Raw genomic sequence first — 26640 nt, 5'->3', positions numbered from 1 at the left:
AGCAAATTACATAATGTATATTGAATAAATCTTGATACAATAAAATTTATAGCTAAATAACAAAACAAAAATGGACGGAATGTGAGATTCTAAATGAAGTATCAGCTAGTTTAATAAATGTAAGCTTATATTTAAGTATGTGATATAAAAGTAGGTACATTATATTATTATAAAACTCATGTTAGGCCGAGGCCCGAGGTCAAACATGATAGAAGTTGTGACCAAAGTTCGGACACATTGACAATGCCAACCAAAATAGTAATAGCACATATGCAATTATCGCGCAATAAGTTCTGGGGAACAAAACGTAAGTTTCTATTAAAGAAAGTTGAGCGTACAAGTCATGTCATAAGTCAATCACTAGAAGTATTATAATACCAATATTTCGGTATAGATGCGTTTTAGTTTCATGTATGTCGGTAAAGATGTCGCTGCAACGATACAGTGCTAGCAACACATACCGTGTCGCTTAGGGATTATGTCCATGCACACTATTTGATACTTGATAGAGATGTGACCACTGATGACAAAGATAACCACGATGTGCTCAAGGTTGACGATTTTTTGTTCAATGCGTCAGTAAAATTGGTCGAAACCTTCACCTCAGGTTTGAATTAGGCCTCAAAAATACCGTTGGTTACAAACCATATTCTCTTCGTGCAAAGATTGCGGACGTGTCCTTGTGATGTTGTCTTTGTAAATTGTTACTTCTAACTCAATCAATACTTGAAGAATACTTATTGTGTTTAAAGCAGAAATACTAAATGCATTTTTATGCGAAACTTATTATTAGACCATTGTAAATTAGAATTTAAACTACGTCTAGACTTAAGATATCTCTTTTTTTAGAACACAAATTAAAGTATGCTTGTTAGGTGGGACATTTAATTTTGAACACTTTCAATGGTGTGGCTATGGAAGGAAATAGTTCAGAAGTTTTACAGCATATTTAGGTGTTTAGCATGTGGTAACATTGTGTTAGTGAGATGATTTTAGATATAGTTGGAATGACTATATTTTAGATTAAATAGTTAACGTGTGGCACAAATAGGTGACAGAGCTTTATCACCTTGTATTTTAAGTAGTTATTACAAAATTAAATAGATTATAACTGCACTAAGCCTGCAGTGCGAATTGAATTAAGTTTTCTAAGATTTCATGGTAAATACCCACGTTTTAAGTAACGGTATAATATATTCGATAAAATAATACATTTTACAGAATACTGGTTTGATATTCTTAATGAAAAAAAAACATACGAGCGTATAATTAGATCTAGGGTAATTTGCCAGTAACTAATACTAAATACTAAAATGAATTCTGTTTATAGGTGAATAGAATTCATTTTTAGTTTAGGGCGGCCAGTTACTGGCGAATTACCCTACTTCTTAAAACTTAGTTAAAATCGAGATTTCATCCTTAAAATAAAACTACATACAACCTGTGATGTAGGTATGACTTAACCTAATACAAATTCATTTTATACTATTCTAATTTCATTCTAAAAAGCATAAATCGATTAAATAAAAAGAGTAAATAATCAATATGAAAGCAAAAGTAATAAATTTGCCGTAGTTTCCATTATACCCTTCAAGTACCACCGTACCTAAATACTGTTATATGTATATCGTAAAGATATAAGGAGAACTAGCGGATTAAAGCGAAAAGACGTGGTATATAAATTTATATACCTATTTAGCCCGATTAGCAAGCGATCTTTCATAATTACGATTACGATAAAATATTTAAGACATTTTGAGTATTTGACTAAACTTCCATTTATACTAGGTACGGTGATTACGACGCATTGTTGGTGTATACATGTAAGTATTTAATTATCTTTGAAGTTTCGAAGTCGACCATTCTGGTAATTAATCAGACAGCTTGCGTGATTGGGCTGTTAGTCGGTGTCGTTAAAGAAACCAGAAGATGTGTACTGTATGGTAAGTGAATAAGCGACCCATTTAAATAATGTGCCAGGCGATGGCAATTTGACTTTTATCCATAACACTATTTCTGGCAGAGTACTATCAAAAATTCATAGATTGTATAAGATTAGTACCAATCTAAGTAAAAATAGTGCCCCAAGTTTGAAAGCTGAAGTAGACGGCGCTATAGTTCGTTTTTTTTAGCATTAGAAAGAACTTGCAAGAAGGTAAACGATCTTAACATGTCTTTTATTTGAAAAACGCTTTTTAAAAATCAAAAACGATTACTTATGAAAGCAGAAGAATATAAATAATCGTATTAGATTCATAATTGTTACATATTTGCCGTAACTTATTTTTAAAATGTATTTTTCAATTAAAAGACACATCAAGATTGTTTACCTTATTTCTAATGCTAAAAAAACGAACTATAGGTATATGTTTTGTGGTGACAGAATTGTCAAATCGGCCGCGCGGCCGACGAAATAGACAAGCGCCGTGATACGTAGTACGAATTTGTCTTAGACTTTATACAATCAATGAATCATTGGCACTATTGACATAAACACCAAGTTCTTCTAACAGGCGACTTCAAATGTTTACATTTTGCGCCTTTCTTTGTAATAAGGCGAAAAATGTAAACATATCTTTTGCGGAACATAGCGAAGTGTCACCCTTGTTAGTATATCCAGCTAACAGGCCCCTGGTGGTCGGTAGAGAGCGAGTACCTGGTGTTTTTATGATTGGTGATGACCTGGTCTATGTACTTCTCGTTCTGGCGCTGTATCCGCTCTCTTCTAACGTTTGCTGAACAGTCAGGTGTAACGTAGACTTCGTGTTCGATCGTCAAGTGTGTTGTTAGTATATCCAGCTGACGGGCACCCACTGGTGGTCGGTGGAGAGCGTGTGCAGCGCGTCCATGATGCGCGAGTACGTGGTGTCGTTGTTGTGATTGGTTATCACCAGGTCGATGTACTTCTCGTTCTGACGCTGTATCCGGGCGCTCTCTTCTAACGTTTGCTTCATGTCTTCTTCCTGTTTCACACGCAAGGGTTTTATTTAGGTGGGAAAGATAAGAGTTAACGCATTCACTGCCAACGGGCGTGGCCTAGGAACAAACTTGTATGACGGTGAACGCACATGTGCGTCGGGGGCAGTGAATGTCTTAAAAAGGATTAGTGACGTATTAATACTAGTTTTTTTGTTAAAATATATTATGTATATGTTATTTGCTTTAAGTGTGATACGAAATAACCATACATAATATGACATACAAACATTTTGATTTACTTCATGACGTAATTTCTATTTATCATGCACACCAAAACAACATCAACATTCAAAAACTCAATAGTTTTACAATCTTGCATTTCAAGCATACTATTTCCACTTAATTTGTAATTTTGTAGGTTATATAGGTATAGTAGTTAATTATATAAGTTGTATTCGGGTTATTCCGAATGTCGAAAATTGCCGGATAATTGCGAAAAGGGAGTCTAATTGTATTGTGCTGGAATTTTGGGTGATTTTCGGAATTATCCGACATACGAAATTACCTGAATATACCCTATGCAATTTTCTTCGGAAAAACAATAAAAAACTTACCTCGTATAGCGAAGCGAGGGACTCTAGCGTGCGCGCGCGACGCGAGCTAAAGCGAATGGAGCTCTGCCGGTCGAACTAGACATGCGCACAACACGGAATATATCAAACATGAGCACTGGCATGCTAACTGCTAACACACAGCTATACAAACGTTCTTGAGGGTTCTCTATTGATTCCCATAAAGTTTTAAGCCATAATGTATTGTTTGTCCACATTTTCGTTAGTCATAATTTGGTTTTTCTCAGGAAAGCGTAAGTTTTCAGGATTGCCATAAAACAAACCTAACCTAACCTATCAATAGGATAACCCTACGAAAATCCTGAAACGTTATCGATTTCAGAATTATGACTAATGATAATCTGCAATCATTAGTAATGATTCATTACATTATGGCATTATGAGTATTATGACTTTCAATAATTATGTCAAACAAAGGGACCTCGTTCTTGAGCCGTAGATTATTGATGAATGATGACACATTTTATTTAATTATTTTAATACTTTTTTTGAATAAATTGAAAATCTGACTGGCAATAATACGTTTGTGTAACTGCATAGGGATAGGTATTCAACTTATAACTGAAATCTAGAAACTAGGGGAACTTTTTAAAACCTTTTCACGTAATGTTCATAGCCGTATTATAATTAATTAACCAGTTATTCGCGTTATATGGCCGCAAAACTATCGTCAGCAGCAAAAACAATTGACAGCAATGAAAACGCGGCATTATGTATGAACTTTTCCTTACAAAGTAACACGTTCTAATTGCTCTTAAGTGTAAATAGACACTATAATAAACATTACGTAAAAGGTTAATACTATGAACTTACATTCTGGAAATATATGAATTAATTCAATCTAACGGTACGAGTAGTATTTCATTTTTTGGAGTCAGGCATAGGGAATCTATCATCTAAAATATATAAGATAATCTACATAATTATAACGTTTCGATTATGGCATTCAAAGGATTTTAAAATCTAAGTCCGTAAAATTTAGCTTAAAGCTTGGGCACAATGAACATAATGGGCATAATAGCACTCTAACATACATACTCGTAGCATTGATACAAAGATCGTTTTTTCTTGCAAGAATTTGGGACGTAAAAATTTAAAAAAGTTATTTCATTTAAAAAAAAAATGTATGATGACTTATGATTCATAACTTACTTACTCGTATGAATAATCATCGTAAATTTTATAGCATTATCGGTGCAGTAGAGTGGTGTTAACGGAATTGGTATAGATAATTCCGTTAACACCACTCCGCTTCGCCAAAAATGCTATAAAATTTACGATGTCTGCTTATGAAACAAGGCATTTAGTTGATCTTTGTATCAATAATAAAATAATGAATAATCCATAGGCATAAGAGATACCGTCAGGTTGCGATTGGAGGCGAAGGTGAGGTTCCTAAGCTGCTCGATGCCGGGCGCGGCCACCAGCACCACGTACGGCAGGAACTCGCTGCTGTTGTGGAGCAGCTTCAGCGACGCCGGCGCGCAGTCCAGGATGCACATCTTGCCTGCCATCCAATAAGCCTCTATTACGGGTCTCTATTGTTTCCCAAATAGTTTTAAGCCATAATATATTGTTTGTCCGAATTTTCGTTAGTCACACACAGTGTTTAGTGTTTCCCAAATAGTTTTAAGCCATGATATATTGTTTGTCCGAATTTTCGTTAGTCACAATTGGTTTTTCTCAGAAACGCGTAACTTTTCAGGATTGCCATAAAACAAACCTAACCTAACCTAACTATACACCGTGTCCAATAAGTTCGAATACAGTTATGATCCTTAATAAAATAAATTTACGCGTAGTTTATGTTATGAAAATTATATTAAATGAAAGCCACATTTATATACAATATTTACAACAAATGTTTTGGAATAACTCCACCTTTAACTTTTTTTACAAGTTTCAAACGTTTCTCAAACGAGTCACAAGCGGCACGCACCGCATCCATCGGCATATCGTCCCATATTTGCATGATAACCTTTTTAAAATGGCTCAGGTTTGCGACTTTATAATTATTTAGTTTCGAGAGCATGTATGACCATACGAAATAATCTAGTACGTTTAAATCTGGAGAACTTGGTGGCCATTCAGTTTTCGGCAAAAAATCGGTCAAATTAGCCTTGCACCAAGCTTGAACAGCGTTTGCCGTATGCGACGGAGCTCCGTCTTGTTGGAAAACATAATAATCGTCTCCAAACATATTTTTTAAATTTGGGGCAACATTTTTCTCCAAAACCTCCGATTTATAGTATGCCGCATTGATTTTGACGCCTTTATCAATAAAAACTAGAGGCAGTTTGCCCCTCTTACAAAGAGCACCCCAAACCATCACTGATGGTGAGCTCTGGAACCTAGGCACATTCTTTTCATACTCTGGAATGTCTTCTATCCGTGCTGCCCACAACCGGTCGTTCTGGGCGTTATGAGGCTGCTCTAACACAAAGAGTTTCTCGTCTGAGAAAACAAATTCGTCACCTGCGTGCCAAGAAAGTATGGTGCTACATCTTTCTACTCTCTTTTTCTTGGTTGCATCTGAAATGCCATGTACTTTTCGTTTTTTATAAGCATGACATCCTAGATCTTTTTTCAATATATTATGTACAGATCCCCTGGAAATTTTCAGATCAGCAGCTAATTTTCTAATAGATCGGTGTTTTTTCCGCCGAATTCGCTCTCTTATAGCCTTTACCACTTTTTCAGTTCTAGCTGAGCGGGGCCGACCGGATCTTTTCCTGTCCTCTGTAGAAGAGATCTCTTTATACCTTTGTATAGTAGTATAAACCAGATTCCGTTTAATTCCATGCGGTTGTAACGCCTTGAATATAGCACATGGCCTGTCGCCTTTAAGGAATTTTCTAATAATTTCTTCACGAACGTACTTCATCGTGTATTCAAGCCAAACTAAAAATTACGTGACTCATGAAATTATAGTACTATGTTTATGTCAATATACTTTTTAAATTAAAATAAGAATTTTATAGCCAGCGATCCGTATGTCTATACAGCAAGTGCTAAAAGTTTGTATTCGAACTTATTGGACACGGTGTAGAATAACCTTACGAAAATCCTGAAAAGTTAACGGTTTCAGTTTTATGACAAACGATAATATGACAAACAATACATTATGACTTAAAACTTTATGGGAAACAAAGGGACCCCCTCTATTACAGATGTAGTGCATAATTGTTTTCAATCGTATTTTCATGGAAACGCACGAACGTATCTATCTGAAAACGAACCTGTCTAGACATGTACCTAAGTAGTGAACAATCCTTTGTAATCGTATTTTCTCGGAAACTTTCGTATATATATATTATTTCGTGTATATATATCATGCTACTTCAGCCAACCTCAGTATTTTTGTACTGGGATCTGGGATCTGAGACTGACTGAATAGCATAACACGTTCGTGCGTTACCGTGGAAATGCGATGGTAAAGGTTTACCCTCTTATTCATTTGTCACAAAAAAAACTGTCAGAAAATACCGACAAGAGAAATACAGATAGAAGAGACAAGGGATTTGGATGTGAAACGTACCAGATTATCAATTAATAAATATGAAACATTATACTTTAAAATGTATATCAATCGAGTATAACTCACCCTCTTTGATGACGGCCCGGATGGAATCCAAATGGGTCCCGTAAAGATGCCCATTATGCTCTCCATACTCGAGGAAGCGGCCCGCATGCGCGTCTCGCTCCATCTCCTCGCGCGACACGAACCAGTATGACGTGCCGTTCTCTTCTAGCGGTCGGGGAGGGCGGGAAGTATCTGGAAATTGGACATGAGTAAGTTAATATTTATGCTACTTTTAGGATTAATCGAAACTAAATTGAAGTTAAACTGCTGCCCTACCGTAAATATAGACATGCGATTATATCCCTTATAGCCAATATAAGATCGGCGACGTAAGAACGACGGAGTAAGCACTGCTTCATACAGCGCCTACACGGTGTATATGTATATTCGAATTTAAACTGTTGTGAGACATACTAACATTGACGTACGCGATACACGGCCGTCGTGAACGCTGCTCGCACTATTAGTGCTTGAGAAAGGAGACCTAAGCTCTCCGAAACATGTCGCGCGAGTGACTAAAAACAAGTGAGTCTAAACCGTAAAATTATTCAACGGTATATCATAATACTAAGACGCTTACGTGGTACAACGGCGCCGAAGCGGTCGGGATGTTCGTGGATCATGCGGTTCTTGAGCGTGCGCCGGCCCACGCCGCGCGTGCCCACTAGCGCTAACACCTGCCGTAGGAACGGCGGAGTCCGCGCTACTTCTTCATACAGCACCAACACGGTGTCTATATCATCATGGTTAGACACTTACGTGGTACAACGGCGCCGAAGCGGTCGGGATGTTCGTGGATCATGCGGTTCTTGAGCGTGCGCCGGCCCACGCCGCGCGTGCCTACTAGCGCCAACACCCGACGTAGGAACGGCGGAGTCCGCGCTACTTCTTCATACAGCACCAACACGGTGTCTATATCATCATGGTTAGACACTTACGTGGTACAACGGCGCCGAAGCGGTCAGGATGTTCGTGGATCATGCGGTTCTTGAGCGTGCGCCGGCCCACGCCGCGCGTGCCCACTAGCGCCAACACCCGCCGTAGGAACGGCGGAGTCCGCGCTACTTCTTCATACAGCACCAACACGGTGTCTATATCATCATGGTTAGACACTTACGTGGTACAACGGCGCCGAAGCGGTCAGGATGTTCGTGGATCATGCGGTTCTTGAGCGTGCGCCGGCCCACGCCGCGCGTGCCCACTAGCGCCAACACCCGCCGTAGGAACGGCGGAGTCCGCGCTACTTCTTCATACAGCGCTAATTCCGCGCCTTCCAGCTGTACGCTCGAGCGGGACTCGTATACGAATTTTTTCTTCTTTTTAGATATCTGTGAAGTAAATCAAATTATGAAACTTGGGGTCGGTTTCGACTTTGACGGGCTTAATGGAGACGAAAACGCATATCTTGACTGGTATTTTACCGTGTTTGAGTTGAATAGAGTAATTAGAGTAAAAGACAATACATATCGGAACTGAGCGAGATTTAACACAGCTTTTAGGTAGTGAAATTACGAAGGTATTCATAGGAATCAGATTTGAGAAAAAAATTGTGGATACAAATAAGAAAATTTATTATATATATATATAAATTATTCCTATAAGTAGTATGTTTAAACATTACATACCCTAGCTCCACATATGCTAATTTTATGAACGAAGTCTGCTTCAGGCGGCACGTACGCTTTTCTTCTTTCCTCTAATTCCGGAGAGGGTATTAGACCTACTACGTCAGGGTTTTCTACATGACTCGCTTGCCACCAGTTGGGGTCTTTTCTGTCTGACACCTGGAATAATGGAATTAATGTCAACGCAATTTAACAATAATGTAACATAATTTTTTGATTGGGCGTGAATGATTTTATTGATAGTACTAATATGACGACTTAAATTTTACATATTGCATTACAAAAATTTCGGAAATTTTTCAAACATGTCAAATATCCATTTCCAAAATGAAAATGTCCTTTATTCCTTGTGAAATTGTTCAGACATTTTCGCTAATATTTGCAACTTTATGAAAATTTTCCATAATTTGTTTGTCTGTTTAAAAAATAATAATAAGTTGGTTATTATTTATTATACTAGACCCACGATGTTTCTTGTCAGTAGGTAGGCAAATGAGACCTATGAGAATCAAAATCTCTCTTCGGTTAAAATCTACACAGCTGAAGTTTTCACTTACTTGTAAAATATCACCCTTTTTGAATTCCAATCCAATTTCTTTACATGGTAATAGCGTGTCCTCCTTCGGATTATAGTCAAAGAGAGCTCTCATGTAGCACTGCAATAGAATACAAATAGTAATATGTAATATTGTATACAGCATTTTTGTCGTGCAGGCAGTCAACAACTTTTTTAAATTGTTTAAAAGTTATAAAAAATAATTTTCGAGTATTTGTCACTAATGCTCCAATTTTAAGGTTTGACATAGCTCAGCCGCATTTAGGGTTGCCAGATGGTCGGGATTTGGCTGGATTCTCCCGATTTTTATCACGTGTTCCCGATTCCCGACGAAGTAAAAATTGTCCCGAAAAACAGCTTCACGTTATTAAACAATAATTTCATGTTCCGAACTGTCGTCGAGCGAGCGAACGACCGGCGTCGAGCGCGTAGCTAACGATTACCAATAATGTAAAATATCGTTGTTTTTAATACAATTACTTTAATTTGAAAGTATTTTTTTCCCGACTCAAGTCCCAAAATCCCGAAAAATTGATATTTTTTCCCGATAATAGCGCCTTTCGATCTGGCAACCCTAGCCGCATTTGATGGGTCTGTTCCTTTTTTATACCACATTGATGGCAAGCAAGCAGCCCGCCTGATGAAAAGGTTACTGCAGCCTACGGAAATCTCCCAGAGGTGTCATATACGCAATACAGCCCCCAAATTTTACTTTGTTAGTAAGGCACATCATTTAAATAGGGATTGCGCCGCGTTTAACCGTGCGCATAAGGCCGTAGCAACAGGAACTAATTAGATAATTACTAACTCAATTAACATGCTCACTCCTTAATTGATTTACTCACACTAAGCTTATTCGTTAACTGGGAACTTTTCTCCTTAAGGTTAGGCCCCACTTTTAAGGTGACTCTATCGTTAGGCTTGGACACTGCCTCTTTGAGCTGCTCTTCAGTATCTACTTGTACTCCGTCTACTTCTAGCAGGACGTCTCCTATGGAGAGTAAGGCTTGCTTGGCTGCGGCACTGCCGGCTAATATTCTAGCTACTATGAGTTGGCCATGCTCATCTGTTGTGACCTGAAAGAAAAATTTAAGTGTTTAGAATCAAACACTACATTGAAAAAGTAAAAGGAAGTTGAGGTAATATTGCTTTTGGTTTGGACTCTTTTCAATACTTAATTTAGTAGTTGACTAAGAAAATATCATGTAAGAATAATGCCCCACAAAGGTATGCAAATTATGCATCTGGTTTAAGTATCAGAGGTGAGAAGATTATAATTACTTTTTGGCTTTTTTTTGGTCTGTCTTCTATAAGATCCCCCATATAAAACTTTCCTATTTTTAATTAGAACCTTGTTGTATACTAAGTTGGGATAAATTTTGTTTGGTTGAGAAAGCAACAAAACAAAGGAAATGTTACTTTACTTGGTTTATGCAAGGTTCATATTAGATTGAAATAGTGTGTATATTGTAATGCACATTGGGCCTTACAAGGAATAAAGGGACTAAAAATATAGTAATGCATATTCCCAATAATTAACTGTCCTCATGATAACCATTAGTAAATGAAGTTTAAATTCAATCAATTAAACTTGCATAATGTTCCAACATGACTCACACTATATTAATGTAACTAATTGTAAACAGCATGCAATTCACGTGCAAAAATGTGATGACTTTACTTGAATGATTATTGATTAGAATGTAAACAATGAATCATTTTCACATATGTTGAAAACAATTGAAATAAGTATATGCTGCACTACATATGTATTTACTTTTCGATATAAATGAATAGCTATTCACAATGACCTCATTGTTTGATTTTGGAAATTCAGCTCAAGGTTCATATAAGATAACAAAAGACTATTGAAATGAGTGAATGTCTTTTTTCTCATAGCTTTTTTAGAAAGAATGTTTCATGACTGAATGAATATGTTAGAATAGTAAGTAAAATATTTTTGAAAATAGTTACTAAAAACGAATATTGTAAGAAAGCACATTAACACCTTTGCTGCGACAATTGGATAGTCTCTGCGGAAAGAGAAGAGTCGTGGAATGTATGGGGCCCAATACATTCCACAACTCTTCTGTTTCCGAACAGACTCTATTAGAAGTTAAACATACTTGTATGAGGTCTAAACAGCCCCATACCACAGTGAACATGTTTTTGAAGTCTATTTTTTTATGGTATCAAATACTTCCAATTTGAATAAATAAAATAATGTTTGGTAGAGAAACCACAAAAGATGTTAAACACATAAAATAGGGTTGAATTTCTATTACCTAACTCATAAGAATAATGCTGTAAGAATAATCTAACTACATAATTATATAATATTGTTGTGAGGTCTGATATGCATTTCAATGTAAGTGTACACTCCGTTTCAATCCAATTGGAACCTTCCATAAAACAAATAGACCGGGAGATAGTGACACATTTTACTGGGTCATTTGTACCAGTATGGCGGTTCGTCAGGGGTCTAAGTACGTAATGAACGAAATAAAAATGATGGTCATAGCGCTGGTACCGGCGGCCCAATCGCGTGGGCGTTAGTCGAACGTGTCGGATAAAATACGTGTGTCGAACGATTTGTTCCACAAAAATCCTCGTATTATTCGATAGTCCATAAAAAAGAAGTAGACGGTAGCGTAATGCCATACTTCTCCGGTGTGACTTACAGCCCGCCATACTGAGGCGAACACGTTAATTTAAAAACAACAATTCAATCATTTGTGCCAAGCTAATTTTTGCACAGGTGATCATCGTCGAGCAGCCATTCATGGACATCACCATGCCATACTTTTCGGATGGTTCCAAATGGCCGCCATACCGCCGCAAAGGAGTTAATTTTTTTTTAATTGCTGAACGATTTGTACCATCTTGTAATTTTTTTTCAAGACTTTCTGTGTGATCATAAATGGAAATCTCATAATGCCATACCTGTAGGAGGTGGCAAATGTGTACAATATTTTTTTTTTATTTCAAGTATGGTGCCCCTTTTTCCCCCTATTAGAAGTATGGCAAATATAATAATGGTCACATTGCATCATACAATTTCCAAAAATCCAAATGCCATACTGGTACAAATCGTCAAAAAATTGTTTTTTGTTTTAAGTCTTGGCTTAAGTCTCACAGTCGTCCGCCCCGTAGTTATAATCTGAAATATTTTTTTTTCGGTATAATTGGGTAGGTAAAGTTTTTTGAAGATAGGCAAATTATATTTTTTTCCGATAGTATTCATTACAGCAATCACGGAAATGCAGCTCTTTTATTTTTATTTCATTTTATTGATTAAATATAATTTTTTAAATGATCGATATGACGTTTGTGAGGTGGAATGGCAGATCCCAATAATTCCTTTGCGCGTCGTAAATGGTACGAGATAGAAAAAAAAACGATGTCAACTGTCAGTGTCACTTAGCTCTCATTCCCGAAAAATAACGGACAAGCCTCATGTTACCTTGCGAATTGCTATTAATGTTATCATTGAGATTTTCGACGACCTCAGCACGACCCACGGACTTCTGATTCCCCACGACATCTGCGCGTATTTGGACAAAGATTGAATTTACTTTCGATAACTTGGCACTGCATAATTATTGGACAACGTTTTCTTCCCCACCCCTACACGACGGCCCCTGCGCTGACCCTTGGACAGAGTTTTGCAAGAAAAATAAGCGAGTTCATACGAGATTGCGAGCAGATTCTACAAATTTGAAATTATTATCATAACAGTGATAAGCACAATGCCGTTGAATTAGAGGAGCAATGGCCGTACAGGAGTACGTATCCGTGAAATACATAGGTACATAAAACTATCTTCACTTGTGTTTTGATTTTTATTATTAAATTGCCATGAGCTGTTAAGTTCGTAAACAAGAAATCGGTCTAATTTTTTCTAACAATTTCAACCATCTGTTAGTTTTGTGTGGTTATCCTCATTTTATGAATGTTGTTCTTATTTTCAGGTGGATGTAAACATTCATTGGCGGTATTATACTGATGGCTAATTAGAACCATTGAGCCATGACATACTTCCTTGCAGTGTTATTCGGCTAAGCCTCGAGCATCCTGTGAATCTGAAGGATATAATTATTTCCATAAAAAAGAGCAATCGAATTAGGACCAAGATATCCCGAGAATCTAAAGACATTTTATAAAAAATGCAATAAAATGAAAATGGGAGACTCTCTTATTTTAACAATGTTACAAGATCATGACAATGTTATGGTCTATACTTATTAAAATTTTAAAACCAACATGTCTTTATCTTTGACTTGAAAATGTACAAATGATTTGGGTTAAGTTTTATGAAATGCAAGTTATGCTAAAAATCTATTATTATTATATGTCAAATTATCGTGAACTCGATGTTGCTTAAGGCGTATCCAGATTAGTCAATTTTTCGCCAATCTGATTAAATTGCCCGATCGAATCGGGACGTACGGACGCAAACGCCAATTTGGCTCGCCGAATTCAACCGCCGATAATGACCGATAAAATGAGGTGCGGACACAAGAACACCAATTTGTGAGGCTAGTATTTTCGTTATGGGGCATTTTTTCAATTTAAATGTCTCTAATATCACCATAAATCTAAAATTGGAGATTGACGCCAATTTCATTTCTGATCAAATCGACCGATTTTATCAGTCCCGTCTGGATACCGCTTTAGCACCGCGAAAGGGCGCTGCGCGGTGCGCGCGGATTGACGCATGCGCGTACCGTATGCTTAGTATCTATGGTAATATAATTTTAAAAAATATGCAAATAAAAGGCGGCAAAGTTTATTCGTTGTGCAATACTCAATAAGTTACCGCTTGTTATTTTAATACTCGTAATAAACAAAATGAGTTCAAGTGACGAAAACGACCTGGAATAGACGGCACACCGCGTCATTTGAAAGCAGAAGCAAACTTAATAATGAATAACTAGCTTCCTGCTAAGTCCAGGGACAAATACAACAGGACTTACGACATGCTCATGCTGTGGAAGGACACAAGAAGGACAGCCAAAACGGAAGAAACACCTACTCTGAAAGTGGTTTTTAGCGTATTTCTGTGACCAAGTGAAAACTAAAAAGCCATCTACATTTAATATAAACTAAGAATATGCGTTGTTTTTTTAATTGTATTCGCGTCACTTTACCCCTATTAAATACGCTTTACTAAATTGAATTTGTTTTATTTCCTCACATAATTTGAGAATAGTGCTTACTATGTATACCTCAATGGAAGCAAAAATGTAGTATTTTTGCGAGTTGATACACTTGCTACTTGTGTATAGTGGCAAATGTATTAAACCCGCAATCAACACTAATCAATATGTAAACAGGCCCCAACGTGAAGCACATTTACCCTACAGACATACTTATCCATATTGACCATATTTGAACCTTTCAACTCTCTTCAAGGGCACGCCACACAGCGTGATCCTATATACTGTTGTAATGTTAATGCTTAAGGATAATAATTTGTGGATTTATAAAATAAAACGAAACGGAATTTACTGGATTTACAGTACCGGTCAAAAGTTTAAGTTCACTCTGCGAAATAAGGTTATCATATTTAATTATGTTCAAATATAGAATATGTTTTGAATTTCAAACGTTTAATTGTTTCCACGACTACCAAATAACAATAAAAATACCTCTTGGAGGAATCGTTTTATGTTATTCGGAAAATTTGATCCATTTAATATTTTTGTTCCGTATTTCCTATGAGATTTCGTGAAGTTAGAAATCATTTAAAATGGGTCGCAAAGCCGATTTTAGTGTCGAAACTCGTGCTGTTATTGTAACTCTGTCAAATGAGGGCTACACGACGCGGAAAATCGCTGAAAAAATGAAGGTTTCTCAAACCGCTGTCGTGAGTACTTTGAAACGAAAACAAAAAACCGGTCTTAATTGCAGTCGATCTCGATCAGGTAGGCCAAAAGTCACGTCTAAAAGCGAAGACCAATTTATTTGCGTGCAGAGCAAACGCCAACGTACTCTAACTGCTCCAGAAATTTGCGAAGAACTCAACGCCACCCGAGAACAGCGAGTATCGGTTTCGACAGTGCAACGGCGTCTGCGAAACTATGGTCTAAAAGGTCGTATTGCTGCCAAAAAACCCTTGTTACGTAGTCAGAATAAAGTTAAGAGGTTGAAATGGGCCCAGAAACACAAAAACTGGACGTCTGAACAGTGGTCTAAAGTTTTATTTTCTGACGAATCGAAGTTTGAAATTTTTGGAGGGAGACGTCGTCAATATGTTCGACGACAAGTAGGCGAACGAATGATAAAGCAATGCGTGATGCCAACAGTGAAGCACGGTGGAGGATCAGTTATGGTCTGGGGATGCTTTGCGGGTGATAAAGTTGGTGATCTCGTGAGAGTCAATGGCATAATGGATAAGAAAATGTATCATAACATTTTGCAACGTCACGCTTTTCCATCTGGAAAACGGATTGTAGGCAGAGGTTTTGTTTTCCAACAAGACAACGATCCCAAGCATACGTCGAAGTTGTGCAAAAACTACATTTCATCCAAAGAGAACCAAAAAGAATTAAAATATATGGATTGGCCTCCTCAATCGCCCGACCTCAATCCGATTGAGTTGTTATGGGATGAATTGGACAGGAGTGTGAGAAAAATGCGGCCAACTAATAAAGAACAGCTATGGGAATACCTATACATTTGTTGGAATAAAATTTCGACATCAACACTGCAAAAACTAATTACGCGAATGCCGAAAGTGTGTATGGCAGCATTGAAAGCAAAAGGCGGATATTTTGAAGAGTCTAAAGTTGGCAAAAACTGATCTTTTTTATTTAATTGTGGTTTTAAATTAGAGAATTACCTTTAATTTATTATGTAATAAAAGATTATTAAATACTTTTATTAGTACATTGTGTTATAGCTTCATTTAACCGAATTTACAGAGTGAACTTAAACTTTTGACCGGTACTGTATATTATATTATTTTGGATTTATATTATAATTTTTCTAAAGTACAGTCGCCATCAGATATATTGGTGCAGCTAGGGTGCTCATAAATATCTGAACACGCCTCTATTATCAGGGCGTGCGTGTTCAGATATTGTGAACACCTTGCCGAGCCCATATATAATAGCCAATAACGACCTAGTTATAAGACTATTACAATCTTAATCATCATGTATGTATAATACAACAATCACGTTTATATAGTCCTCACAAACGTATAAGTTACCATTTTGGCCAATATATCTTCAAAGTTTGGCACCGAATCGCTGTTAAAGACTTTGGTGTGCTCAAATACGCTGAATTTGGAAAGTAACGTCTGTACTTCCTACAAGACGGTACGACGCGCTTTTGAGTTCATCTCTGTAATATTCTATTTCCATTCGAACGTTTCCGGGATCGTCTCCATCTATTGTGTTGATACTGAGATCCAAAATGACTCGTGTAGCAGTCCAAGAGTCGTGGTGAAGGCGTTAATGAAAATGTTCTCCAAGAAGCAGTGCCAAGTAGTCGAAAGCAATTGTTATCATTATCAAAATATCCGTGTTGATCGTGCTAGGGACGTTAAAAATACTTATTCTAGAAATCACACCGACATCCAATTACAAGAAAACACAAATGTTTCGTCCGTGGTTTCGTCCGACCATTATTTTCCAATTATTTGCAAGTTATTTTCCAAGAATGACACTGACAGTTGACATCGATTTTTTTTCTATCTCGGCCCATTTACTGCGCGCAAAGGAATTAATTACTCGAGTCTGCCATTTCACCTCACAAACGTCATATCGATCATTTAAAAAATTATATTTAATCAATAAAATGATATAAAAATAAAAGAGCTGCATTTCCGTGATCGCTATAATGAATACTATCGGGAAAAAATATAATTTGCCTATCTTCAAAAAACTTTACCTACCCAATTGTATCCAAACAAACAGAATATGATGATGTCATGCTGTAAAAAATTATTTTACGTATACATAGTCGTATTTTTGAAACGTGTCGATTAAATAAGTTTTTCAAGTATGGCAGCACTTTTTCCCCCTACTATAAGTATGGCAATTATAATAACGGTCACATTTTATCAAATACTTTCCAAAAATTTAAATGCACTACAGGTACAAATCGTTTAGCAATAAAAAAAAAATTAACTCCTTTGCGGCGGTATGGCGGCCATTTGGACCCATCCGAAAAGAGTGGCATGGTGATGTCCATGAATGGCTGCTCGACGATGATCACCTGTGCAAAAATTAGCTTGGCACAAATGATTGAATTGTTGTTTTTAAATTAACGTGTTCACCTCAGTATGGCGGGCTGTAAGTCACACCGGAGAAGTATGGCATTACGCTACCGTCTACTTCTTTTTTATGGACTATCGAATAACACGAGGATTTTTGTGGAACAAATCGTTCGACACTCGTATTTTATCCGACACGTTCGACTAACGCCCACACGATTGGGCCGCCGGTACCAGCGCTATGACCATCATTTTTCTTTCCTTCATTACATGCTTAGACCCCTGACGAACCGCCATACTGGTACAAATGTCCCAGTAAAATGTGTCACTATCTCCCGGTCTAAAATAAGAAGGATTTCTTTTGTTTAATTGCTTTCCCAAACAAACGAAAATCACCCCAATTTACTATAAACCAAGGTTCAAATAAAAAATTGTAACATTTTGTATGATGGGCCTTATGAGGATAAGACAGTGATAGTCAAAACAGGTCTAAACCCAAAAGCAATATACAGATTATTTGAAAAAATATGAGTTAAACCGATGTAATGCATAATTGTGTTCCAACATACTTTCTCAGAAACGTTTGTATTTGTCATTCTAGTTCAGCCAATGTCAGTACTTTTTGTAGCAAGACTGACTGAAATAGCAAGACATGTTCTTAAGTTTCCGTGAAAATACAATGGAAAATAATGATGTAGTAGTTAGTACATACTAATAACTTATATTCTTTAACATACCGTTAACCCTAAAGGTTGTCCAGGCACTTTCCTAAGGCCTACAACTTTGACAGTCTCCACAGGCATGTCTCCGTTTTCTTCCGGGCTAGTTTCCACACCTTCAGCAGTGTCTTTCTCCTGTTTAGCAGGTGGCTCTTGAATGCCAGATCCTCTTTGAAGCCACAAGGCACCTATTGCATCATGAGCATCTATTAAAGCCTGAAAATATACATTAAAAGTAAATAATCAAAAAGGTCTACTGTTTCATCAGGTACAAAATTAAATGTAGGGCTTTAGCAGTTCAAGGATCAAAAATATGACGTAAACCGGTTTGGAGAAAGTACATAACAGTACATGCTCCTACACAGTAGGCAAATTGATTTTATTCAAGAAAATTGAACTTTTGACAGTTTTAATTATACTACTAGTGATTAAAAGTATCTATACCGCTGAATAATGCTCTCAATCATATAACTAGCAGTCAGTAAAATCACAAAAGCGAAACTAAATGAACGTAACAAGTACGCTTAGCTATTTTATCAACACTTCATGATACAGTAGTCGAGCCGAAATAGCACCAAGGTAATAAAATATTGTTTGGAAGTGATTTGCATCTAAACATACCTTAAAATGTATTCTGGATAGCAATATAGCGAGTTCCGCTTGCTCAATAGTTCTGATGTTGTTGCCACGATACTCGCTCAGCGACCGTATTATGTTTACGTTATCCAACGATACGGGTTTTACGATCAGGTCCTCCTCTGATTCGATGGGCTGCAATAATAACACTAGCACTTCATATAAATCTAACAAGAATCACAATGGAACTACCAAAACAACGAACGACGTAGGCGTGGCACTTGGTTTTAATGAATGAAAAGTAATTAAGTGCTGTTAATTGATTACTTAATTACCAATATTACGTAAAACTGTTGTTAATTAACTAATTTATAAGTCATAAGGAAACTATTCTGCTGTAAATCACGAGAAATCTGTTAGACGCGGAAAACATACCCGCCGTTTCACTTCCCCACACAGTACACAACTGAATACAGATAAGATAAAAATAGTATACGAGACTTGTCAGAAAAGTTGCCATGTTGCATTGCTATAGGAATGGGCTTTTTCCGCTTTTGGGTTCCGTAGGCAAAAATGGAACCCTTATATTTTTATTAATTCCTTTATCCGTGTTCTTAATCAAAATCATTTTCTTATCAGTACAAAAAGGAAATAGGAAATATATAGATTACAATAGTTGGATGCATTCGACCTCCTAGTGAGTATTATATTCTTTGCATTCGACCCTCAGTCTCATTTAACGCCAGCCAAGGTGTCATTGACCGCCAGCGGCGCCGGCATCGTGCGGTATACGCGCGTGCGAAAGTGTACGAAAATCCTCGTGCTACAATGGTATCCAGGCGGGATGATCAAATCGACCGATTTGATCAGAAATGAAAATGGCGTCAATCACCAATTTAATCACCAATTTTAGATGAATTAGAGTCCTCTAAATTGAAAAAATGCCCCATGATGAAAAGTAGCGTCACAAATTGGTATTCTTGCGTCCGCACCTCATTTTATCGGTAATATCGGTCATCATCACCGGCGGTTGAATTCGGCGAGCCAAATTGGCGTTTGCGTCCGCACGTCCTGATTCGATCGGGCAATTTAATCAGATTGGCGAAAAATTGACCAGTCTGGATATGCCTTAAGTGTTCTTTACTGAATATAAATATTTTAATACCTTTTATACCTACGTACTTACAAGTAAAACCAAAACCTACTTTACCTATTCCGAAATAAAATATAAAGTACAGTAGGTAGAGTATAAATAATTAATTTAAATTAGTACTTATAATATTGTGCCCTTGAACAAGTTTTGTCCTACGTTAAGTACACAAACATTAAATATTTACTAGAATAGTCTACTTTCTATTTAAATCTTGAGAACTCAGGTCGGGAGTGGTTTGGGGCTTCAATTATTTTACACACACTTCTCTTATTTTAAGACGTGTTCCTCCGATTAGATGCTGACTATTATGTTTATTATACAATATGTAATAAACAACCGAACTAGGTACTTACCTCACTTTTTCGCCCAAAATCCGGACTTTCAACGATACTTTTCAAGAATATGTCGTCATGGTTCGATAGGTCATTCTCTGGTTTTGGCTTTTCTTTTTCTAAAAATTAAAAAGAATAGTACATTACTGCAAAGGCCAGGAAGTAGGGGCTTTCCGAGTGTGATAAAGGGCCGAATGAAGCAAGGCCATTTTATGAATGCAGCAGCATAAGTTGTCAAACATCTGCAAGGGTTATAAAATGATAAAAAAAATGGAGCCGGAACGATTTTCTATAGCGGCCCTTTAAATTGGATGGGCCGTTTAAACTTTCCACCCTATAATGAAAACATTACGAGTAACGTTGAACTTTCGGATTCGTGATGTAGATACGGAGAATAAAACAAAAAATGGAACCACAATTTTCCTCACCCTCACATGTTATTACCACAGGTTATTACTTACAATTTATTTCAGATGAGACGACCGAGATTTACCTTCAACCCACGTTTGGGTAGTATAAATAGGATTCGGTAATTGGATAATAGAAAATATATGTGTACCTACCTATATATTTTTTAAATACTTATATATAAACATCATGTCGGTAGCAAAAATCACACGTTAGGTCCTGTTTAGATACCTATTAGCTAAAGCCTGTCCAGTGGCGGATTTGCAGTATTTGCCGCCCTAGGCCCCAGGCCCCGTAGCCGCCCCTTTCTTAGCACCTATCATATTGACTACATTTTGAGTTATTTTTTGTTATAGTCAGCGAATTTTTTGTCACAATTTGCCGCCCCTAATATCTTGCCGCCCTAGGCCCGGGCCTACTTGGCCTTATGGCAAATTCGCCACTGAGCCTGTCTGTCTTTATGTCCACATGTAACCCTTCTTTACAATATCGCTTAATTACCCTCCATTAGGCCATGACATTAACGAACCTCGCAATAAAAATGACTCAATTAACATTTTCAGGTAGGAATTAAAAAATGAACCTTACGAGTACGGTATAAAGTTCACAATCATTGTCAACTTCAGTTAGAGACAAATCCTTTTTTTCAGGTTACACGTTTCACAGCAATACAAACAAACTCGTAAATTCGTCATGTCAAACATCATTAGCTGTGTCAGCATAATCACGGCCGTTATACTAATCGTTTAGGTATTGTCGCCTCAAGCCAACGGATATAGTGAATTCTAGACAAGTATGGTTGCAATGGCTTTTGAGGTTACATTTATATTGGTTGTTCTGATGCAATGGGAATGATAACCCGTGAAAACTTGCGTGACCATCCTATACGAGTATGTATGGGTTTACCTTTACGTTTACAATGGAGTTGTCACTAGCTCCAAACAATTTTGGACTCTGATGCTAAGAGAAAAGGTTTCTTATTATTTTCGGAATGTTTGGGGTAGCGTGTAACACGAATTTTGGGACGATCGCCGATAGTACGGTCTGTTATGATCCGAGGAATATTAAGTAGTTGCAAACCCTGCGAAAATTAAGTACAGTCTGGTCTTTGAATATGTATACGAGTTTAGGTTTACCTATTTTACTTGGCAGTACGAGTTCACAAGAGCCATGTTGCGACTGCTGTTCTTAACAGGTGCGGCTTCGAATCGCTGGTTCAACCACCCTACAGCCCGTATCTGGCCCCCAGTGATTATTATTTGTTCCCAAATTTAAAAAAAGAAGTAAGTACGAGGAAATTTTTTTTGTGACGATGAAGAAGTTAAGGAGGCTAAGTATTTTGGCTCATTTTGAGGGCAAAGATGAAAGATATTTTTTTGATGGTATACATAAGTTAATTAGTCGATCTGAAAAATGCATTAAACTCAAGGGTAAATATATTGAAAAAGAAAAATACTTCAATTGTTTTATTTAATTTACAAATACTTCATTCCGCGAATATCTGTACCTGCCCTCGTATGTCTTGAAATGTGCTATTTTCAGGCAAAAGGTGACACCATTGACGGTTTTAAATGCAATAGGTATAGCGTTTTTGTAGATAAGCTTTTTAGAAATGACCCAATCTCGTGAACAACCAACAATGTGGAACTTACTTTTTGGATAAAAATTATCAACGCAAGTTTTAATCGTCTAAAATGTATTCCGTGCTTTGTGGTTAAAGAAAGGAAATTTTAGTACAAAAAGTGTAAATTTGGACAGGTTAAAAAGAGAAAAAGGATGCATAACTTCTGTGAATTTTTATGCAGGTTATTTATACAAAGAGAAACCCCGGTTTAGGCTCCATATATAGCATAGTTTAGATATATAAATACTTAGATCTTTAATTCAGGAGTGTCAAGCGTGATTTAAATTGTTTTAACAAAGGAACAGTACGTAGCACCACGGAAGAAGGAACGGGCGCTTCTTTGTTTTGTGAGCATACAGAGGCATACTTACTTCAGTTTTGTTTCTTAAGTATGACATGACATAAGAAACAAAACTGTATTGGTTCCTATAGTCCGTTTTTTTTAGCATTAGAAAGAACTTCGCAGAAGTAAGCTTGTGGTTCCAAACCCGGCACTTTTAGCGGTAATAATTTGAAGTAAATTATATGTATTGACCATGCTACATTAGATAAATCAATAATTATTAACAATTAAAGAACCTGATAAAAACTGCACGCTTGCTTCTGTGGAGTTCTTTCTAATGCTAAAAAAAACGAACTATATGCAGGACCGGATTAAGCATGTCGGGGCCCCTAGGCTAGGGGCCCCGACAATCTGAATCTGAATCTGAGGAATCCTATGTAAACAGCGAAATGATATACATGGAAGTATTCTGTCCGCTCAATTATGACCCAACGCAAACTACCCCGCGACAGGCGGTACTTACAAACTGCTCGATTGGCAATCTCAGTACGCGACCGAGATGACAGTCAGTGACAAATGGCTAAATTGATTTATAAAAACAACGTTTTTGTAATAAAAATATATTCATGTGTCGTGAAGTGGTGCAGAAGTTATTTTAGTTCATACCAAGGACAATGGAATCACTTTTCACTTGTAGTAAACAGATAACTTCAGTAAAAATTGGAAAAAACATGACGATTTGTTTTCAATACTACCGTGCTAAGCTAAAACGTAACAACTGCATACGACTTTCATAACAACATACGACTTTTTAAATTGCGAGGATAATAGGGATGGTGTTATGCCAAATGAAGTAGACTATTTTATTAACTTGTGTTTGGTTTAGGTATTTTCTATATAATTATAAATAAATTCCTTCTTACAGATTTGTATTTTCCTTTTTTATTTCATGAGATGGAGCTATAAAAAAACTACCTAGTTATTTCAAATTAATAATCAAATTTGGTATTGCCATTTTACATTACTTTCCATTCAGATTCCCACAAGATGCTATTCGCAGAGAACTATGGAAATGCTATTAGAAAAGTGGGTTAGGTTAGAACTGCCGTCCATACAGAAACGAAATACTGTGTACTAGAAAAAGGTCATCGAAGTGGATTAATTAATTTAATAGAATAACGAGATGTAAAAAAAATTGCATGCCATTTTAGACTAAAATGTGGTTTAAAAATTGGTAGTTATTTACAATTTTTGGGTTACAATTATTACTTTGGTGTTATTTGCTTTAATAGTATAGCAAGATGTAACAAATTTGGTTATCATTTTATATTAAAATGGAGTTTTAATTTTAGTGATCATTTACTACATATTTTTGAGGAATGTTTTTTTTGACGTTACATTTTACTATGTACATATATGTAATGATCAGCTAAGTACCAGACAAATAAATTCCGCAGCCTCCTCTCTATTGGTACCTATGTAAATTGTATGCCATGCAATATTGTGGGACATGTAAGTTATGCTTAATGATACATTTGACTAAATAATATTTGGTAAAATGAAACTTGTCCAAGTAATTATTTGCTAAACAATAACTTGCCAAAAAAGACTATTGCTAACTGAAAATATGCGATAAGTTGTTTTGCCGAACATTTTTTTGGGAAATGATAATTTGGGAAACATAGTTTGGGATGTGATACTTTGGGAAACGTTTTTGGGCCATTCGTTAGTAAACCATCTAGAATATGTTCTATTCATGAGATATAACCCGTGAGATAATCATACCCGGTCTCCTATATGTAGATACATTTTTCCTATCATGCTTTCACTGAATTCATTTAACAAATGCACACAGAAAAGAGCGGCAAATTTAGAAAATGTAAGCGCGCGAACGGCTGTGGTCCCATACAAAATTTTCATTTTGCACCTTTTTCTACTGACAAACTTGCTTGACCGGCTATATACATATAAAATATTCTGAACTGAAAGTGGGGATTTATTGTGACTCCGCCTGTTCAAATATTTTTGACCCGATTCTTGTACCCATGTAAATTTTGCAGACTGTATAGCCAGTCCGATTTCTAAGATCAAGTTCGCCATACATTTACTGTGGCGTACTTGATCTTAGAAAAACGGACAGACTATACCTGAACGTGACTTCGCACTGCCATACAGATAGATAATAAAATATACAAAATACTTATTATAGCGGAATACATTTATACAACAATGATATATATTTACTTATGTTGAGTTAGTCTGTCATGTCATAACAACATTTTAACTAGTTATCTTTTAATCTGCATTAAATTATTATACGTGAATTATTTGACTGGTTCTTCACTGTATGGCATAAACCTATCCCTGTCCAAGTCATATTCTAATCAAATATGAACCGCGAACTCTCAGCGGCCAGTACGTACAGCAAGAAGGTTATTAGCGGATTAATGTCGCTGATTGGTAGTTATTGACATTATATGCATTTCATCTACACTTAGCTATGTACCATTAGAGTAATAAAGATGACTCTTATTTTGTTTACCAGCTTTGATTACAGGCTCTGTAAACGCGTCGTCCTATTTGAATGTAGGCGTAATTGTGTGTGTGTGCTAATTTGGCCCGAGAATTTGAACGGTAATGTTCCTAAAGGCGGTTTCCATACTAAATATATGCGTTCACTGTATGTAAAAGATTGGTCGGTTCTCGTGCGTTTTGACAAACATCTCAGGGCAGCAAAGATTTTACTTTTCTCCATAGATTAAGCACTTAATAAGATCTTACCCTTGTTATTTTTACCCTCTCCCACCTTTTTTACAGCCGATAATACAACGGAGTCAAACTAGCCAAAAAATAGAATGTTTGTTTAAAAGTTCAGACTAAATAGGTAGATATGTAACTAAATTTTAAATAACGTTAATGTAATACTCAAGCAACTTTGAGTTTTCTGGCTAGAAGCTCAGCTAATGGGATTACTGTAAATATGTGTCTAGATTAAAATAATGAGGCGAAGAAATTTATTTTTACGTAGGTAGTGCCTATCAAACATTTATATTTATGATCATTGCAAGATATATACATTGGTAGTAAAAGGAAGATTTATGGATAGTTAAGCTGTTAGTTATGTTTAGAACTCATGTAGGTATAAAACGATAAATAAATTATACAATTATAACTAAACACACGCATTTGAGTTTGTCATAATGCCGGTAATAGTACAAACATTTTTACTGGCCGAGACTTTTCGCGGAAAAGCAACACAACACTTCCTCTTTGAGGTTATCCCGTAATTCGCAACAAAACGGCTCAATACCGCAGAGCAGAGGGTTTATTTTCCGGCTTACCTTCGTCCGGTGGTTTTCCAAGCGCGAAATCTTTAAATCCACGCCAGGTGGTGTACCTGCCGCTGCGTCGGACCATCATCACGAATCAGCGAGAGTAACTAGCGATAGCGAGCATCGCAGGATCGATGCGTACAGCGCGTCACGCGGCGCGGCGTCAGCTGAGCGAGCATGGCGTCACGGCGGCGCCCGCCCTGTCGCGCCTGCGCACCGCCCGCTTTCGCAACTTACACACTATCCCGTCTACGAATAATGCTTCTGAAAGCGCGTTTGAAGAAGTTTTATAGCTCGTAAAAAACGGTACAGATACTCATACTAAATTGTATATAGTTTTCATTTAACGTAGGTACTTACATACTCAGATAAACAAGTACAGGAAGTTCCGTACCCAAAGGGTAAAAAGGGAGGGTTATTACTAAGACTTCGCTGTCCGTCCGTCCGTCCGTCCGTCCGTCTGTCACCAGGCTGTATCTCACGAACCGTGATAGCTAGACAGTTGAAATTTTCACAGATGATGTATTTCTGTTGCCGCTATAACAACAAATACTAAAAACAGAATAAAATAAAGATTTAAATAGGGCTCCCATACAACAAACGTGATTTTTGACCAAAGTTAAGCAACGTCGGGAGGGGTCAGTACTTGGATGGGTGACCGTTTTCTTTTTGCT

The 26640-nt window shown here is 36.9% G+C and overlaps 1 protein-coding gene across 1 annotated transcript; it reads right to left on the bottom strand.

Moving 5' to 3' along the window:
- Positions 1 to 2: 2 nt before the first annotated feature.
- Positions 3 to 26131, bottom strand: LOC134663578 (protein PALS2). Its single transcript, XM_063519983.1, has 12 exons — positions 25976 to 26131; positions 20341 to 20438; positions 18880 to 19029; positions 18277 to 18474; positions 10161 to 10391; positions 9317 to 9415; positions 8760 to 8918; positions 8252 to 8462; positions 7156 to 7326; positions 4913 to 5058; positions 3534 to 3608; positions 3 to 2963 (listed from the first exon to the last, which is right to left on the bottom strand). Exons 1-12 carry the CDS (start codon positions 26052 to 26054, stop codon positions 2787 to 2789), a joined length of 1794 nt encoding a protein of 597 aa, XP_063376053.1. The 5' UTR covers positions 26055 to 26131; the 3' UTR covers positions 3 to 2786.
- Positions 26132 to 26640: the final 509 nt, after the last annotated feature.

Source organism: Cydia fagiglandana, chromosome 4 (genome assembly GCF_963556715.1).
Source record: "Cydia fagiglandana chromosome 4, ilCydFagi1.1, whole genome shotgun sequence".
Classification (NCBI taxonomy): domain Eukaryota; kingdom Metazoa; phylum Arthropoda; class Insecta; order Lepidoptera; family Tortricidae; genus Cydia; species Cydia fagiglandana.
The sequence above is the reverse complement of the archived record's forward strand: the minus strand, read 5'-3'. Positions and strand labels throughout refer to the sequence as shown.